At 47.8% G+C, this 17204-nt stretch overlaps 2 protein-coding genes across 2 annotated transcripts in view; one reads left to right on the forward strand and one right to left on the reverse strand.

The window, feature by feature from the left end:
• Positions 1-17204, reverse strand: part of LOC309616863 (uncharacterized protein) — a 131222-nt gene that overhangs the window by 7092 nt on the left and 106926 nt on the right. The window contains exons 5-8 of the mRNA XM_082368139.1: positions 9331-9436; positions 8448-8669; positions 7925-8018; positions 3266-3456 (exon numbers count right to left, since the gene is read on the reverse strand). Coding sequence (XP_082224265.1) covers positions 3428-3456; positions 7925-8018; positions 8448-8669; positions 9331-9436 — 451 coding nt within the window. The 3' untranslated portion in view covers positions 3266-3427. The remainder of the gene's footprint in view (positions 1-3265; positions 3457-7924; positions 8019-8447; positions 8670-9330; positions 9437-17204) is intronic.
• The window catches only part of LOC309616851 (zinc finger protein 836-like), a gene marked incomplete at its 3' end in the record, with an annotated part of 476825 nt that continues 463059 nt past the window's right edge, over positions 3439-17204 (forward strand). The window contains exon 1 of the mRNA XM_082368090.1: positions 3439-3521. Coding sequence (XP_082224216.1) covers positions 3507-3521 — 15 coding nt within the window. The 5' untranslated portion in view covers positions 3439-3506. The remainder of the gene's footprint in view (positions 3522-17204) is intronic.

Genomic DNA, 17204 nt, shown 5'->3' on the forward strand with positions numbered 1-17204 from the left:
GGGAAATGATATATTGTTGTTGTACATAAAGTTCACTAAGGTATCTAGACATACAGGGTGAGTGCTGCGTCATTACTGATGAAGGAGAAGGAAACAGCATGTCCTAGGACGTGTGTGAGCCCCCGGGGCCGACTGCCAAGTGAGTGTCCTTGGCTTCATGCAGGAAAGATTTCGAGAGCGAGCCATAGTAAAGTGAAAGCAAGTTGATTCAAAGAGATGCACATGCTGTAGGCAGAACACGGGCCTTCTCAGAAATTGAGAGTGGCGCTGGGATGTGGGGTTGGTTAGTTTTTATGGGCTGGGTAATCTCATATACTAATGAGTGAGAGGAATAGTTAACTACTTTAGGGAAGGGGCAGGATTTCTGGGGATTGGGCCACTGCCCACTTTTTGGGCTTTTATGGGCAGCCTGGGAACTGTCATGGCGCCTGTGGGCGCGTCGTTTGGCATATGCTAATGTCACCCTGAGAGGGAAAGGAGGCTCAAGGTCCACTGGAAGTCGAATCTTCTGCCATTTTGGGCCTAGTTGGTTCTAACCAGTTTTTGTCATATCCTGTTTTTCTCAATGCTTTTGTCCCCCTTTTCATTCTTTTAATGGTTGTGCCCCGCCACCTTCCTTCCTGTTTCACTGTGACCCGTTAGAGGATTGAGGATGTTACATGGCTGTGGCCAGAGGGATAAAAATTGATTTTCATGGTTGAGAAGATATTTCTGCCATTGGGGAGGTCTGGTTTACACAATGCACACCAGAGGGGAGGGAGGAGGCCGAAATAGGCAGTGAAAAAAATTTACGTTTAAATTTTTCCTGTCTTGCCTTAAACTGTGAGTTTTTATCTCATCAGTGTTTTCCCAGGAAGCAGGCATCTTACTCCATCCCACATCCTCTGACTGTGGGCAAGGGGACCAGGGGAGACAGAGAGGGACTGAGAGGGGAAAAGAAGAGTGGGCAAGATCAGAGGGCAGTGTAGAGGCTGGGTGAGTGTCTTGCAAAGAGATGGTAAGAATGAAAGAAAAAGCAGTGAAAGTAGCAGATGGGTAAAATAGAGTGTATAGAAAACCGGGATCTCCAGGGAGATGAAGGTGAAGGGATTAAGGCAGAATACGAGAGGAGCCCTTGATCAGTGGTAACAGCATCGTCCACAGTGGTGAGGCATTTCCCATGGAGAGTTGGGGGAGGGGATACAAGAGTTGAACCCATGTCCTACAGAGAAGCTTGATGCTGGGAGGGGAAAAGAAGAGGAGAAACGAGGAGAGCAGAGGAAGAGAGCGAGCAGGAAGGAAGCACAGCCACCAGGGGGCGCCGGAGAGTGGGCAGGGAGAATAACAGAGACGGAAGGGGTGTAACCAGAGGGCAGAGAGGGAGCAGAGATGGGGGAAGAAAGAGGCAGAAATGCATAGAGATGTAGGGTCATCAGAAAGGTCGGGGAGAAAGAGCATCAATAGGGGACACAAGGTGCAGAGTGGGGCGGGACAGGAGTGAGAAAATAGGAGGGGAGAAACAGCAGGAGAGTAGAGGGGAACAGAAAGACAGAGACATAGAAAGCAATAGGGAGACGGATAAACAGAATGAAATGGAAACGCAGAGCAGTGCAGGTGGAGACCTGGAGGTGATCACACTGTAATAGAGCACAGCAGTGGGCAGCCCTTAGCACAGGGCCCTTGGCGCACGCTGTGCCCCCCACCCCCGTTACCAGGCAACGGTTACCAGGAGACCACTGAAGGGATGGTTGGAGTGGCCTCAGAGCTCCCATTCAGCCATTGGTCGGCGCCACCGTGAGCCCCTCCCTCAAGCGACCAACTGTCAATGAGTGACATTTAGTGGACCCATTCAGCCAAATGTCCGCAGAGTGGTGGTGGTCAGGCGGAGAGTGAAGTAAGAGAGGGATCCCGGCCTTCTCCCCTCCGCTTCTCCTTGGGCCGGCAGGGGAGCTGGGAGGCCGAGGGAACAGGCTGGGGGTGTGTCTTGCAGGGCTCCAGAGCCCTCGCCAAGGCCGCCCACTGCCCGGGCCCTGAGGCAGCGGTGACCCTCTCCCCGCCTCTGCGACCTAATGGCAGTGGCAGTCTGCGGGACCTGGCCCCTTGCCGTTGGGCGGCCAGAGGAGCCAGCGGGCCAGTTGGGTCCTGGGTGCCTGGCCCTGAGGGAGCTGCCAACTGAGATCATCATCTTCCGCCAGGCCTGGGCACTGGCGGTAGGCCCCAAACCTGGTTCTGGATGAATGCTCTGGGGCAGGGTAACTGGCCCCCCTGCAGGGACCCCCTTCTCTTAGCCAGGCCTGGACCTCGGAGGGTGAAAGGTGTGCCTTGGCACCTTCCCCTTTCTTGTCAGGACAGAGAGTAACATTTGTTTGGTGGAGGTTTACAGGAACATCTTTACCTGCCCATGACCTGACCTCAGGTACAAAGGATCTGCCACCAAGAAGTCTGCAACAACTAACCACACCCCTCCCTCACTGTTCCTATAAGAGGGCTTTGCTGGAAGTTTTCAGAGAGTTTGGAGTTTTTAAGGCATGAGCCACCCATCTCCTTGCATGGCCCTGCAGCAAACCTTTCTGTTCCAAACCCCAACGTTTTGGTATTGTTCGGCCTCACTGTGCGTCAGGCACAGGGACTTGCATTTTGGTAACAATACCAAGTGGAGTAAATCAGACAGAGATAGACACATATGATATCACTTATATGTGGAATCTAAAAAAATGGTACGGATGAACTTATTGACAAAGCAGAACTAGACTCACAGACATTGAAAACAAACATGGTTCCCAAAGGTGGAAGGAGGGGGAGAGATAAATTAGGAGTTTGGGATTTACAAATACACACTACTACATATAGAATAATTAAACAAGGATCTACTGTATAGCACAGGGAACTATATTCAGTATCTTATAATAACCTATAATGGAAAATAATCTGAAAAAGAAAATATAGGGACTTCCCTGTTGGTGCAGTGGTTAAGAATCTGCCTGCCAATGCAGGGGACACGGGTTCGAGCCCTGGTCCAGAAAGATCCCACATGCTCCGGAGCAGCTAGGCCTGTGCACCACAACTACTGAGCCTGCGCTTTAGAGCCCGTGCTCCGCAACAAGAGAAGCCACTGCAATGAGAAGCCCATGCACTGCAACGAACACCCAATGCAGCCATAAATAAATGAATGAATGAATAAAATATATATTCAATATATATATACTTCAGTTAAAAAAGGGATAAGCTACACTTTGATCTTCAAAGATGTCATGCACTGAACAAAAAAAAAAGTGTAGGAACTTACTTGTTGGTCTCTGTGTGGGAGTTTACTGTCCTGAGCCCCTCCTGGGACAGTGGGCAGCAGGGGACTGTCTGTTCCGCATGCTGAGGTCTTCCCTGTGTGTGTGGTGGTGACTCAGGAAGGGGGAGTGTTGATTCCAAGCATTCAACAGCATCTTTCCAACTTTCAAGATCGACCTCTAAAGACTCTACTGCCTGAGGAAGAAGCCCGGAAGAGGAGGAAGGGAAAAGAAAAGGAGTCAGAAATGGCTCTTTCTCAGGTAAAGTCATATTGTCAGTTGATGTTTCTGTCTGTCCTTCCTGAAATGCCCTTCTTTGGACTCGCTGATCTTGTCTGACTCTGAAGTATCCTGCCTGACACCTGTACCGTCACAGTCACCCGGGTCCTTCCCTCAGGGCCTGTCATCTCCACTTAGATCCCGTCTCCCCATGACCCAGTGACCTGGAACTTGTGAAGAGGCTCCACTGGGCCTAGTCCTGGGCAGGACTTCACACCCATGGACTGGAGACGGGGTGTCAGTGCTGTTGGGCAGCAGGGATTGTTGAGAGGCCCCATCTGGATGCACTGTCTGCTCTCTGTAAACCAGGATAAAGAAGCTGCACATGCAGGTCAGGTATTAATATGCACTTACGCTGGTAAATTGTAGGAAACAAACTAATTACAGCAAATACGTTCTGACTTTTCAGGCTGCATTAGAAGCGAAATAGGTGTGTCACTGATTTAAAAATTGTAATGATTGGGAATGGAATGGAAAGTTCAGAGATACATCAGTGATAGAGGGTGTTTCATTCTATTATTGATTTTAAACTTTGAAATCAACCTAAATCTCTGACACATGGAGATTCTTAACCCATTTTCATCATCTCCAATCCTTGGAGGTTACCTTTTCACTGTGTTGGTTGCCTCCTCTGACACACAGAAGTTTCTCATTCTGATGCAGGTAAGGTTCCAGCTTTATACTTTTGCCGGTAGATACCCAGTTTCCCAGCACCGTTTGTTACTGAGACTGTCCTTTTTCTATTGTGTGGTATTGGCACCTTTGAAAATGCGTTTTACATATATGCAAAATTAATCTGAGCGTTCTGTACTGTTACATTACATATCTGTGTTTATGCCAGTACCACACCATCTTGATTATTTCATGGTATGTTTTGCGCATTGACTTTTGGTATCCTGCAACTTTTCTAGAGGTTTTTTAAATTTTTATTTATTTATTTAATTTTTGGGTGCATTGAGTCTTCGTTGCTGCACGCAGGCTTTCTCTAGTTGCAGCGAGCAGGGGCTACTCTGTTGTGGTGCGCGGGCTTCTCATTGTGGTGGCTTCTCTTGTTGCGGAGCATTGGCACTAGGGCGCGCAGGCTCAGTAATTGTGGCTCATGGGCTTAGTGGCTCCGCGGCATGTGGGATCCTCCCAGACCAGGGCTCGAACCCGTGTCCCCTGCATTGGCAGGTGGATTCTCAACCACTGCGCCACCAGGGAAGCCCTAGAGTTGTTTCTTGATGTAGCAGTTTCCTTGTGGAATCTTTACTGTTTTTACATATGAAAGTTATCATCGGACTTCCCTGGTGGTGTAGTGGTTAAGAATCCGCCTGCCAATGCAGGGGACACGGGTTCGAGCCCTGGTCCGGGAAGATCCCACATGCTGCAGAGCCACTAAGCCCGTGTGCCACAACTACTGAGCCCGCGTGCCACAACTACTGAAGCCCGCGCGCCTAGAGCCCAGGTTCCGCAACAAGAGGAGCCACCACAACGAGAAGCCCGCACACTGCAATGAAGAGCAGCACCCGTTCACCGCAACTAGAGAAAGCCCGTGTGCAGCAACGAGGCCACAATGCAGACATAAATAAATAAATTTATTAAAAAAAAAAAGTTATCATCTATGAAAAAAGATAATTTTACTTTTTTCAATTTGGGTATCTTTCTTTTTCTTGTCTAATTTCTCTGGTGAGGGCTTTCTGTACTTTGCTGGACAGTAGTGCAGAGAGTGTGTATCCTTGCCTTCTTCCTGATCTGAGAAGGAAAGCTTTCTAGTTGAGTGTTTATATCTCTCTTTTTTTCTTTTTGGCCTTGCGTTGGGATATTAGTTCCCTGACCAGCGACTGAACCTGGGCCATGACAGTGAAAGTGCCGAGTCCTAACCACTGGACTGCCAGGGAATTCCCAGAGTTTTTATATCTTGAAACATACTTGAATTTTGTGAAATGCATTTTTCTGCATCAACTGAGATGATCATGTGTTTTCTTCCTTTATTCTGTTAATGTGGTGTATCACATTAATCGATTTTTTTTATAGTAATAAAGTCCACTTGGTCATGATGTAAAATCATTTTCACGTGTTGCTGATTTTGGTTTGGTACTATTTTGTTGAGGATTTTTGCTTCAGTATTCATGAGGGCTATTGGTTTGTAGTTTTCTGTGCTTCGTGTGTCTTTCTCTGGGCTTGGTATAGAGTCACGCAGGCTCCACAGAATGAGTTTGCCAGTGTTCCCTCTGCGGCTCTTCGGAAGCTTTTTATCAGGATTAGAGGTGATTCTGCTGTAAAGGTTTGGTAGAATTAGGCAGTGAAGCGATCTGGTCTTGGCTTTTTCCTTGTTCGAGATTTCTGATTACTGCTTGAACCTCTCTAGTTATAATTCTTTTCATTTTTTTTATTAAAGATAAGAGCTTAGTAGGTTGTATGTTTCATGAATTTACCTGTATCTTCTAGATTATGTAATTTGTAAGCATTATCGTTCACAGGACCCCTTACAGTTTTAAAAAACATTTCTGTGAGAGCAGAAATCTCTCCTCTTTCATGTTTTTAGTTCTCTGAATCTTTTTTTTTCTTACTCTAGCCAAGGTTTTGTAAATTTAATTTTTTCAAAACACTAACTCATAGTTTTTACTTTTATATTGACTTTTATATTCATTATCGTACATTTATCTCTGGTCTAATCTTTATTTACCTCTTTCCTTTCATTAAATTTTAGTTTATTCTTCTCTACTTACTTGAATAGTAAAAAGATTTCTGATTTGACTTCCCTGTTAGTACAGCTTTCACTACATTTTATAAATTTTTGTATGTTTTCATTTTCATCCAGATATTTAAAAAATTCCTTTGTGATTTCTTCTTTGACCCAATGGTTATTTATGAATACGTTGTTTTATTTCCACATTTTGGGGATTTTTCTGTTTTCATTCTGCTGTTTATTTCTAATTTCATTGCTTTGTAGTTTGAGAAAATGCATTATGCTCTCAGTCTTCTTAAAATTAAGATTTCTTTTATGTCCTAACATGCGGTCTCTCATGGAGAATGTTTTGTTCTTGGGAAGTGTGTGTTTTCTCCTGTTGTTGGGTAGAGTGATTTGCACATGTCTGTTAGGTCCAGTCAGTCTATAGTGTTGTTCAAGTCCTCTGTTTCCTTATTGATGTTCTCTTTGGTTCCACCCATCGAAAAAACTGGGATGTTAAAGTCTCATACGATTATTGTGCTGCTATTTCTGTCAATGTTTCCTTCATTTTTGGAGGGAGCTCTAATGTTAGATGTATATCTTCTTGGTGAATTGATCTTTTTAACAGTATATACTGTCCTTCATCTCTTGTATCAGCTTTTGTCTTTATATTGTCTGACATTGTGTAGTCACCCCGGGTCTCTTTAGGATGGAATGTCTTTTTCCACCCTTTCACTCTTGGCCTTTCCATGGCTGTAGATTTGTGATTGTTAATAGTTCCAGCTCTCTGACACACTTGCACACTGTACAGTGGTGAAAGGCAGGAGCCCTGGCCAGCACCCTTCACTGCAACTTCAGAGGGAATGCATCCAGTGTTTTCTTCTGATTATGATGTTTGTTTGGTGAAATGTTCTTGCTTCATAACAATATATTTTTTTCTATATTCCTTTTTGTCATGATTTTTAATTCTCCAGGAAGTTTTTATTATTGTGATAAGTCTTTTTCTTATTAATGTGTAACAGTAATTTAACATATTAACTTCTAATTTTGAGTCAATGTTTTTTGTAAGTGGAATACACAAACTCTGTTTTGCATTTGTTAATACCTAGCTGTTTTAATTTTGGTGGATAAAACTGTATTTATATTTTTGAATATTGGTATTGTACAGAGATAGGAGTGAAAGTTTTATATTTTTCTCTGTATGTTTGTACCATTTTTCTTTTACTAGACCAGTATAAAAATAATGTTGACAAACTAAATTAAGTGCAGGTAATTCTTGTTCAAAAATGCTGAAATAAACGTGGATGAAAATGGTAATGGAAAATGTTATCCAAAAATATGTCACTAGACAACTCCTATCTTTTGTTTTTTCTTTGGCCAAGCCAAGCATCTTGTGGGATCTTAGTTCCCCGACCAGGGATTGAACCTGGGGCCACAACAGTGAAACCACCTCCCTGGGCCCACAAGTTCCTATAAAGCCCCAATGTATAAGGGGACAGTGGCCTTAGGTGGGGAGACCTCATGTAACCCCAGCTTGAAAAAGTGAGTCTGAATCTAGTTCAGATGCTCTAAGTCCTCCAGAAAGAGCAGTTTAATAAAAGGCTTTGGGTTACACTTTCAGAAGATAATATATAGAGAGAGCTGGATATTCCACTTAATCAATAAACATTAGTTAAAAATCAGGAACAACTGAAAACTGTTCAGTGAGATAGACAAAAAACAAAAAGCTTACTTTTTTGGAAGCTTATCATTGTTTTCAGCCTGTCCTCCCAATTTGCTGAGGCCCAAGGCATCTTGAGATGAGTTTTATGTCTCTGACATACCAGCTAGGAGGAAGCAGAGTGGTCGAAATATTGAGAGAAAATCAACATGGCCAAGTTAGATGTTTCTGTAACAGGTGGAGTATCTGCAGAGAGAGTGAAGAAAATTGTAAAGGCGAACTTTCTGACCAGACAACGAACACACAAAAATGCTCGAGGCAGTAAGGCCTGGACGTCTAGGGGAGGTTGAGCGACTCAAGGCAGACGATCGTTGCCCGCCCTGTTCTCTGGGTCGTGTGTGGACCCACAGAGAAAATGGAAGCGTCCTTAGCGTCTGCTCCTGGAGAGCACCCAGCTCATGGGTGTGACAGGAACCACGTGGGATGATGGCGGGGGATGGCCACACAGACAGTGCACACGGAGCCAATTCACTATATTTTGTCTTTGATTATGTCTGGTTCCCTTGACAACACTGACACACCTACTGTCACTCACTCCACAAACATCTCGTTGCAATTTCGTGTTCATTTCCTCAGATACGATGAGGTCTTCTCTGGCCGTGTACAGACCTTCCTCCCGCTCTGCCACGTGAGTACAGAGGGGCTGCCAGGCGCCCAGCTCCTTCATCTGGCTCTGCTCGCTTGACTGCTTGTCTGAGATTTCCCGGAGCTCGGGCACTTCAGCCAGGTCTTCCTCGTGAGAACCATCAGAAGATCCCTAACGGGGGAAAGAATCCTTAAACGGTCTTGTGTGGTGAGGGACAAAATAAAGCACTTCCAGGAAATCGCTAAGATCCAAACTGCCTTCTGCACGCTGCGGGCTCACATGACTGTCACGGCCGCTCAGGTCTAAGCGGTGTGTTGGCCACAGGTTCCCAACAGACCTGCACAGACTGGACAGGTGAGGTGAGAGGGAGACAAGGACTTGCCTTTCCATTCGTGCTCGGCGTGTTTCCTTGCTCGTGGTTTATGTCAAGCACCCCCGTCTGTTAATGTCTTCTTCTGGTTTTTCTGCTCCTTAAGAATCATTAGCTACGGGCCTTTCCTGGTGCTCCAGTGGATAACACTCGGCACTCCCAATGCAGGGGGCCCGGGTTTGATCCCTGGGGACTAGATCCCACATGCTGCGTGCTGCGTGTGGCCAGTCAATCAAGTTAGAGAAATTCCCCCTCAAATGTACCAAAATTACATTAAGTCTCATCATAAATTTCAAGCAAGGTATGAGAACCCTGAACTGGTCAACCCCAGTCCGCTTGGTGGGAAGATGTCGAAATGTGTTTAAAAGCAGGCAGAGCGGATCATCTTTTGAGTTTAAAGACAGTAACCGGAGCCCAATCATGACCAGAAGCAAATGTTAACCCAGTAAGAACCCCACTAACCCTGGTGGTGGTCCTTTCCGCTTTCAGTTCAGTGATTTCTTTTTCTTTTTCAAGGAGCTGCGCTCTGCGTGTGTTTAGTTCTTCAGTTCTTAACTGCTGCAAAATCCTGGAAAACAGTCAAATAAATAGAAATAGAAAAGAGAGTGAGAGACCCTCAAGACTGACTCCGGTCAAGCCTCTCCAGTCTTCACACAAAGGCACCTCCCGCCTTTGTGGGAAGACCCCTCTGACCCTCTAGAGAAAGGGGGTCCACCCAAGACCCCCCGGACCACCATAACTCAGACCAGCCTTCACCCCTCCACCCCTGACCCCGGCATGCACACGGATCGGGGTGAGAAGGGAACGCAACCCCACCTTCTCAAGATCCAGGGAAGTCCCAGATGTTTTCCTGAACGTAATTCCTAACGCTAAAGTGGATAAAGATATATATATATATATATATTTTTTTTTTTTTAATATTTATTTATTTGGCTGCGCCAGGTCTTAGTCGCAGCACGGGGGATCTCCATTGCGGCATGGACATGACCAATGGCGCCCTCTTTGTAAAGGGGCCTTCAGGGACGCTGTGCTAGCGCACCTTCTCTGCCCGAGCAGCCGTTTAAGATGAAGCTGAAGCCTCTTGTTAGATTCTGAAGGAAACTTGTCAGCAATGTCTGATAAGCATTTATTACATTTTCCATTCATTTTTCCTCTCTGCCTTGCCTAAAATAGGAAAAACAAGAACTTCTAAACTTCAGGAACAAGTATGGCCATTATTTAACAGCGCCAAGCAGCGACGACGTTGAACGGCCTGTGCCCTGGCTCCCTAGGCCGTCAGCTGTCAGTGAGCCCGGAAGGGACTCAGCACTCTGAACCACACCCAGCTGCCGGACTCGAAGTGCATCTGAGATGCAGACACGTTCAGTGTACAGATCCAGGGCTGCTGTATACATTACAGCAGTGGGCTGGCGTAGACTTCGGCTAAACGTGTGTAGTAATGATAGTAACTACGAGCCCAGCTCAATTCACCTCTTTACAGATTTCTAAACAATTTAGAGATTTAAGTACCTGATTACGTTGCATTTCTTGTAACTGATTTTTTTGCCTAAAATGGGAAAAACAAAACTCAGACTTCAAGAACAAGTATGGTGTTTTAAAAGCGCCAAGGAGGGGCTTCCCTGGTGGCGCAGTGGTTGAGAGTCCGCCTGCCAATGCAGAGGACACAGGTTCGAGCCCTGGTCTGGGAAGATCCCACATGCCGCGGAGCAACTAGGCCCGTGAGCCACAACTGCTGAGCCTGCGCGTCTGGAGACTGTGCTCCGCAACAAGAGAGGCCGCGATGGTGAGAGGCCCGCGCACCGCGATGAAGAGTGGCCCCCGCTTGCCACAACTAGAGAAAGCCCTCGCGCAGAAACGAAGACCCAACACAGCCAAAATAAATAAATAAACCTTATAAAGAAAAAAAAAAAAACGCCAAGGAGCGACGAAGGGCGTGGCCTGTGGCCTCGCTTGTAGGCTGTCGCCTCCCACTGCCATCTCTAGTGGACTCTGCACCATCACCAGAGCTGACTCACAGGTACAGAGAAGGGCAGGGACATCGTTCGTTAGAAGGTCCCTCCCCACTGCTGTTCAGCAAAGGACCCAGGGGGCCTCAGGAGTGTCACCAGCCATTAACTGTCAGGTGGACTCAGTGAGCAGATTTACATGCAGAAACAAGCGTATTTTAAAGGGCATCAGCTTATATACATACACATTGGTGGAAGAATTTCCCAGTGTGTAAACCGAAGATTGAGTCTGGATTAAGCCGCTTGTGGGCTCTTTGTCGTGGCACGCATGTGGGATCTAGTTCCCTGACCAGGGGTCAAACCCGACCCCAGTGACGTCCCTGGCTCTGCTCTCTTGACTGCTCGTCCAGGATTTCCTGGAGCTCGATCACTTTAGCCAGGTCTTCCTCGTGGCTTAGGGAACAATCGGAAAGAATCCTTAAACAGCCTTGTTTGGTGAGGGACGAAATAAGGCACTTCCGGGAAATCGATAAGGTCAAAACTGCCTTCTGCACGCTGTGGGCTCACACACTCTCATGGCCGCTCAAGAGGGTCAAAGAGGGGTCAGAAATCACTGCCTCAGCCCAGTGAGTCCACCACCCACCACAAGAACGGGACCACCAGAAATCAATTCCCTCCCAAAGTGAGGGCAAAACGGGAAACGGGTAAGGCTGGGAGGCAAAGTGGGAGACGTTAAACCCCTGTGGAATGCAAACTACACGGTACTCATACTTTAAAATGGTTTCTAAGTGGCGTATTGCTCTTAAAAGTTTCTAACCAGTAAAAAATGTAAATCACATTGGAAGTTGTTATGGTGAACATCGTTACGCATAAGTTTCCTCCAGATAAGAACCATTTCCTTAGCAGAGATAAAACGGCTCCTGTCAAAATATGAGCATTTTTGAGGATCTTTATACACAGGGCAGAACTGGTTCTCCAGAAGAGCTAGTTACCGAATTACTTAGCAGTTGCTAGCGCTAAGAGCTAGCCAGCAGAAGACAGGCCAAGAAGAAAGGCCTCCTTCTCTGAGAGAACAGCATATTTACAAAGAAGCTACAGGAAAACAAAACATCCCAGGTGAGGAACCCAGCATGGCTGGGGCAGGACAGAGAGGCCACTGGGGTCAGCCCCTCCTTGAGTCAACCTGATGGAAGAAGAGGGTCCCGATCTCACCAGTGGACCTCAGACTCGGCCTCCAAGACACAGGAAAGGCACCTCCTACAGGGCCTGGAGACTAGGAGGACGAGGCAAAGCTGTCTCCTGGGTTTCTGACCACCTGACTAGGTACAAAACTGTACCAATCTCAGGGGCAGCAATAGATGCGAGGAAAAGACAGTTTGGGCCCATGCTGAATTCAAAAGGCCCGAAGTCCACCCAAATGGAGGTGTGCCAGGCGAGGATGTGTGAGCTCCAGCAGGAGAGCGGGGAGGACAGAGGGTCCTGGAAACGCAAGGAGAGCTGCCACGCCGAGGCCTCGCGTGCACACGCCCGGCATCGGCCGCTGCTTCTGCAGCAGTTCTATCCACGCGCTGAATTTTCTCAAACAACTCACGGAGTCTTTCATTCTGTTTCTCTCTGCACAGAGAGATCGTGGGCCACCTAACCCTTCCTACATAGTGAGTAGACAGTGCCTGACACAGAACAGGCGCTCGGTGAATATCTGAAGATGTTAGGGTATATACGTTATACACGTAAGCAGTATGTACACTTAATTAAAGTATTACATACATTGCTCCGGGCTTCATAAGATGCGTGACGTTGAGGGGGTTAAAATTTTTACCCTAAGAGCTCAACCCACGTACGCCGAGCGACTCCTCCGCCAGTGGTTTCTACCAATCCCTCTTGCCCCGCCCCCACCGTCCTCCACGCAGCGTCCGCACGACCTGCTGCCACGTCCGACCAGGCGTCAATCCTTCCGCACCGAGGCCACAACGCCCTGGGCCCGCAGCCGTACTTACCAGACGAAACAAACCCCGCCGCTTCGCCAGGCCCCGTCTGACGGGCCGCAGCCCCGCCGCCCTCACCTCCCTGCACTCTTCGCTGTGCTCCTGGGGCCGGGGGCGCCCGCCCCGCTTCCGTGACTTGAGCCCAGGCCAAGTTCTTCCTCGCCGTGGCCTTGGCCCTGCGTCGCGGCGCCGGAAAAGCGCCCCCAGGTGGCCCCTTCCACCACCCACCCTCGGGGACGGGTGCAGCGCCTCTGGCTGCCGCTTCACTGCCGGGCACCTCACCACCTCCACTGTCACCGCGACCGCCTCTCGAGAAGAAATGGCGCCATGGCTCCGCCTCCGCCTCCGCCACTGTCTCCCGGGAGCCCGGAACCCGGAACCGACCCGGTCACAAGGGGCTCCATGGAGACGGGAGGGCTCGGCTCAGGCCGCCATCAACCGGACAGAGATGGGGTGCGGGGGGACGACGACTTCCAAGAAGACGGCAGGATGAGTGTGCGGGGAAGAGGGCATCCGCGCCCCGCGCCTCCACCCCCCGCTCAAACACTGCTTGGAAAGGATACTGTTTGAAAGTAGCGCTTGAAGAGGGACTTCCCTGCTGGTCCCGTGGTAAACAATCCGCCCGAGGATGCTGGGGGCGCGGCTTGGATCCCTGGTCCGGGAGCTAAGATCCCACATGCGGTGGGAAAACTAATCCCGCGCGCCACAACTACTGCGCTCGCACGCCACAACTAGAGAAGAGAAAACCCACGTGCGGCAACTAGAGAGAAGCCCGCACACCTCAACGAAAGAGCCCGCATGCCTCAAGATCCCACGTGCCACAACTAAGACCCAACTCAGCCATACAGATAAAACAAGTTAATTTTTTAAAAATTGAACAAAATTTTTAACAATAAATTAACACAAAGCTACTGAAGAGTATTAACTGTTTCAGAAACCAAAAACACTAGAACTAAGAGGGGTTTTGCCACCTCCTCCTCCTAAAAACGCCGCCAGTGAGGCTATTGGAAGGGCACCACCTAAACTCAAAGGCATCCCTAGAATCGACCCTGGGTGAGGAGTCACTGAGCTTATTTTACCTCACTCTGATTCTGAGGTCAGTTCCCCTGACTCAGCTCAGCAAGTGCTGGATCCGGCCTTGTTAAGGGCACTGAAAATGAACCCACAGTGGAGTGCTGGACCCTGCTGTGAACTCAGCCGTACTCGAGACAGGCTGGGGACTCTTCACGCCAGAGCCTCTCGACCTCGGCTGTGCCGTGGGTGCCGCGTAGATGTTCAGGAGCACCCCTGCCCTGAGCTGTGACAGCCACGGCCCCTCAGACCCCGCCAGGTGTCACCCCTTCCTCTGTCCCCACGTCATCCCCCATCCCCCCTCACCTTCCTGGCTGGGCTGCGCTTCCACCCTCCTTGCTCCCTGATCCCCCGGCACAGGCTCCACTGCTCCTGGCTGCACCCAAACCTCTGCTGTGACAACCAACACTCCTGACACAGGCAGACTAAGTTGTGATTTTAGGACCTTAGGGTCCTGAACACCTTAGGGTGTTTGGAGTCCTATATCCACCCATCTCAGGAATTAGCAGACTCTGGGAGAGACAGAGGCACAATTTGGGGTCCCGCCCACAATTCAGCCTGAACACATTCTCTTTTCTCGGCTTTATACACTGGAGTTCTCTGAGATGTCTTTTTCAAATCTCAACTGTTGCTTTCAAAAAGACTAAAATCACTGCACTCAGCTTTAAGAATAAAATCTTCATTTTCACCTTTAAAATGAAACTGGAGGGAAGACTAAAAACAGTCATTTTTTTTTAAGCACTTAAAGAGAAAACCCACATGGGATCAGTTCACAGAATAAAGGTCACATAACCCCTCCCACCTCCTCAGCCACCGCCCGTCATCACAAAGCCCGCCCTGGGCTAGCACAGGGCAAGGGGACGAGGGGAGACCAGTGCGGGCCTGGGACAACGGCACAGCGGCCACGAGAGCAGCCGGAGCACAGGTCCTCTGTCTCTGGGCAGAGTGGGCCGCTCGCTCCATCTTCTTTCCAAGTTCAAGTGGCCAAGCATGGGCAACCTGGGGATTCTGACTAGAAACGGAATAGTGGGGACTGAGCAAGGACCAGTGGTTCTTGCTTTCTCCCATATCAAATAAAGATGATCAGTATATTTATGATGACTATTACGTATTGCTTCAGAGGGAGGGAACACCAGTTTTTCCCCACTTCCAGTTCTATACGTGAGCAGCCTGTAGGTCAGCCCACCAAGAACTAGAAAAGCTAAATATGTTTTTAAAGGATGTCTGAAGGCGTCAAAGAGGTACTGAGGCATCTGCAACCGAAGGGTCCAAGATTCCAAACAAAAGGGAAACCCAGTGAGGGAGCCGGAGACTGAGAGGGCCGCTCCTTCACTCGGGGCATCTGACTCTGGGAAGAAAATGCAGTGAAAAGTCAAGCAGAGAGCACTGGCTAACAGAGCTCTGGACAGTTCCATGGGGCTGGGAAGACAGAAATTCGAGTGCAGGCCTGACAAGTCAGCCAGGACTTCAGGGACCAAGCTCCCCAAGAAAAGGAAGGCATAGAAAATGAGCCCAACACTCTGTAGAAACTGGCTGAGCAGCTGAGTTGCAGTAACCTCATGGTGCTCAGGAGACAAAAACTGGGCTTCAGGACCTGCCAAGAAGGAGGGGCCCTGGGAAGCACCCCAGGCTTCCAGATGGAGACCCTGGAAGGCTCCACCCTGGGGTGGGGGGGGAAGGTGGGTGAAGGCAGCTGAGACTGAGGCTTACAAGGACTCCCAGCCTCCAGTCACTCATTCCCTGAGTAAACTGAGAGCCTGTCCGTACTCTGGGTCTGCGTCAGAGGAAACTCTGAAGGAAGAGAGCATCAGCCAGAACCTCTACGGTTTTTCATATATAATACCAGCACTCAACTAAAATAACAAAAACGATGTCACAACAAATAGGACCAAGAGACAAAAAGAACAGAAATAGAAACAGATGCAGAGGGGATCCATATACTCCAGTTATCAGATGCAAACTTCACTTGTTCAAAAATATATACCAGACATTTATGCATGTGAATACGTGACTTCCATGTGCAGATGCATTTCTCCTGGTTTATGGAGGGTGACAGGGGGCGTTGTTGAAACTTAGGATCTATAGCGTACTCGTGAGAAGCACGGGTGATAACCTCGATTTGTGCCTGCCATCTGAAGTGTGTTGAGAGGGATGTCAGTCCTCTGAGACCTATAGGGCCTCATGCAATCCCAGTGCAGACACTGTCTCAGCTGAGTTGAATTGTGGGATACCCAGCTGGTGTCCCAGGAATTACTTGTGAGAAAAATCCCCACACACTGGTGACCAAAAGTGTCAAAAGCGTTCTACATGAGGGTGTTGTGGTGTGCATTTTTAAGTATGAAGTATTTGGTGATCCCTGAGTTTAAGGCACAACCAAGAAGCTTTGCTAAATTCAGTACACCTGTAATGCTCTGACGGGTGCGGAGTTCCTGATTATTGGTGAGACGTGATCCACGAGGATAGGTTTTTCACATTCATGGCAATTTGTGAGGATTCTTTCCAGAATGAGTTCATCTTCTAAAGGCCTGACTATACTAAATACATTTATCTGGCTTCTACCCAGCATAAATTTTCTCACGAAGCCTAAGCTATCAAGCCATGCTAAAAGCATCGCCAACTTCATTATAGTTTTAAGGGCTCTCACTAGCATGAATCCTCTGATGCTAAGTTAGGCTAGAAGGCACACTGAAGAATCTGCCACACTCATTGCATTTGTACGGTTTCTGTCCGGTATGAACTCCCCGTTGATCGGCAAGGTATGAATTTCGGCTAAAGGCTCTGCCACATACATCACATTTATACAATTTCTTTCCTGTCTGAATTTTCTGATGCCTACTGACGTTTGAGCTGTCATTAAATTTGTAACTTCTCCTTCCAGCATGAATATTCCAAGCTGTGAGTTTTGACCAAAGATTTTACCACATACTTCACATTTATATAATTTGGCTCCTGGGTGGATTATCTGATGTCTTCCAAGACTGGTGCTATCATTAAAGGTTTTGCCACACGTTACATTTGTACCACGACTCTCTGTGAATTTTCTAATGATGTACAAGCTGTGAATTTCGAACAAAGAATTTGTCACATACATCACATTTATATAATTTCTCTCTTGTACGGATTATCTGATGTGCAGTGAGGAGTGAGTCCTTAAGAAAGGTTTTCCTACACTCATTACATTTGTAAGATCTTTCGATGTGGTCTTGTGTCATCACTGAAGGAGGCATGAAATCATTGCCATATGTATTTGAAACGTTGGTTTGGACACTAGGAGGAAATCTTTGAAGTGGAGTAAATGAGGAACTACTGTTGACAGACCTCTCAACTTCATTAC

Source organism: Balaenoptera borealis (genome assembly GCF_965194805.1).
Source record: "Balaenoptera borealis genome assembly, chromosome: 19".
In the NCBI taxonomy this organism is placed as follows: Eukaryota; Metazoa; Chordata; class Mammalia; order Artiodactyla; family Balaenopteridae; genus Balaenoptera; species Balaenoptera borealis.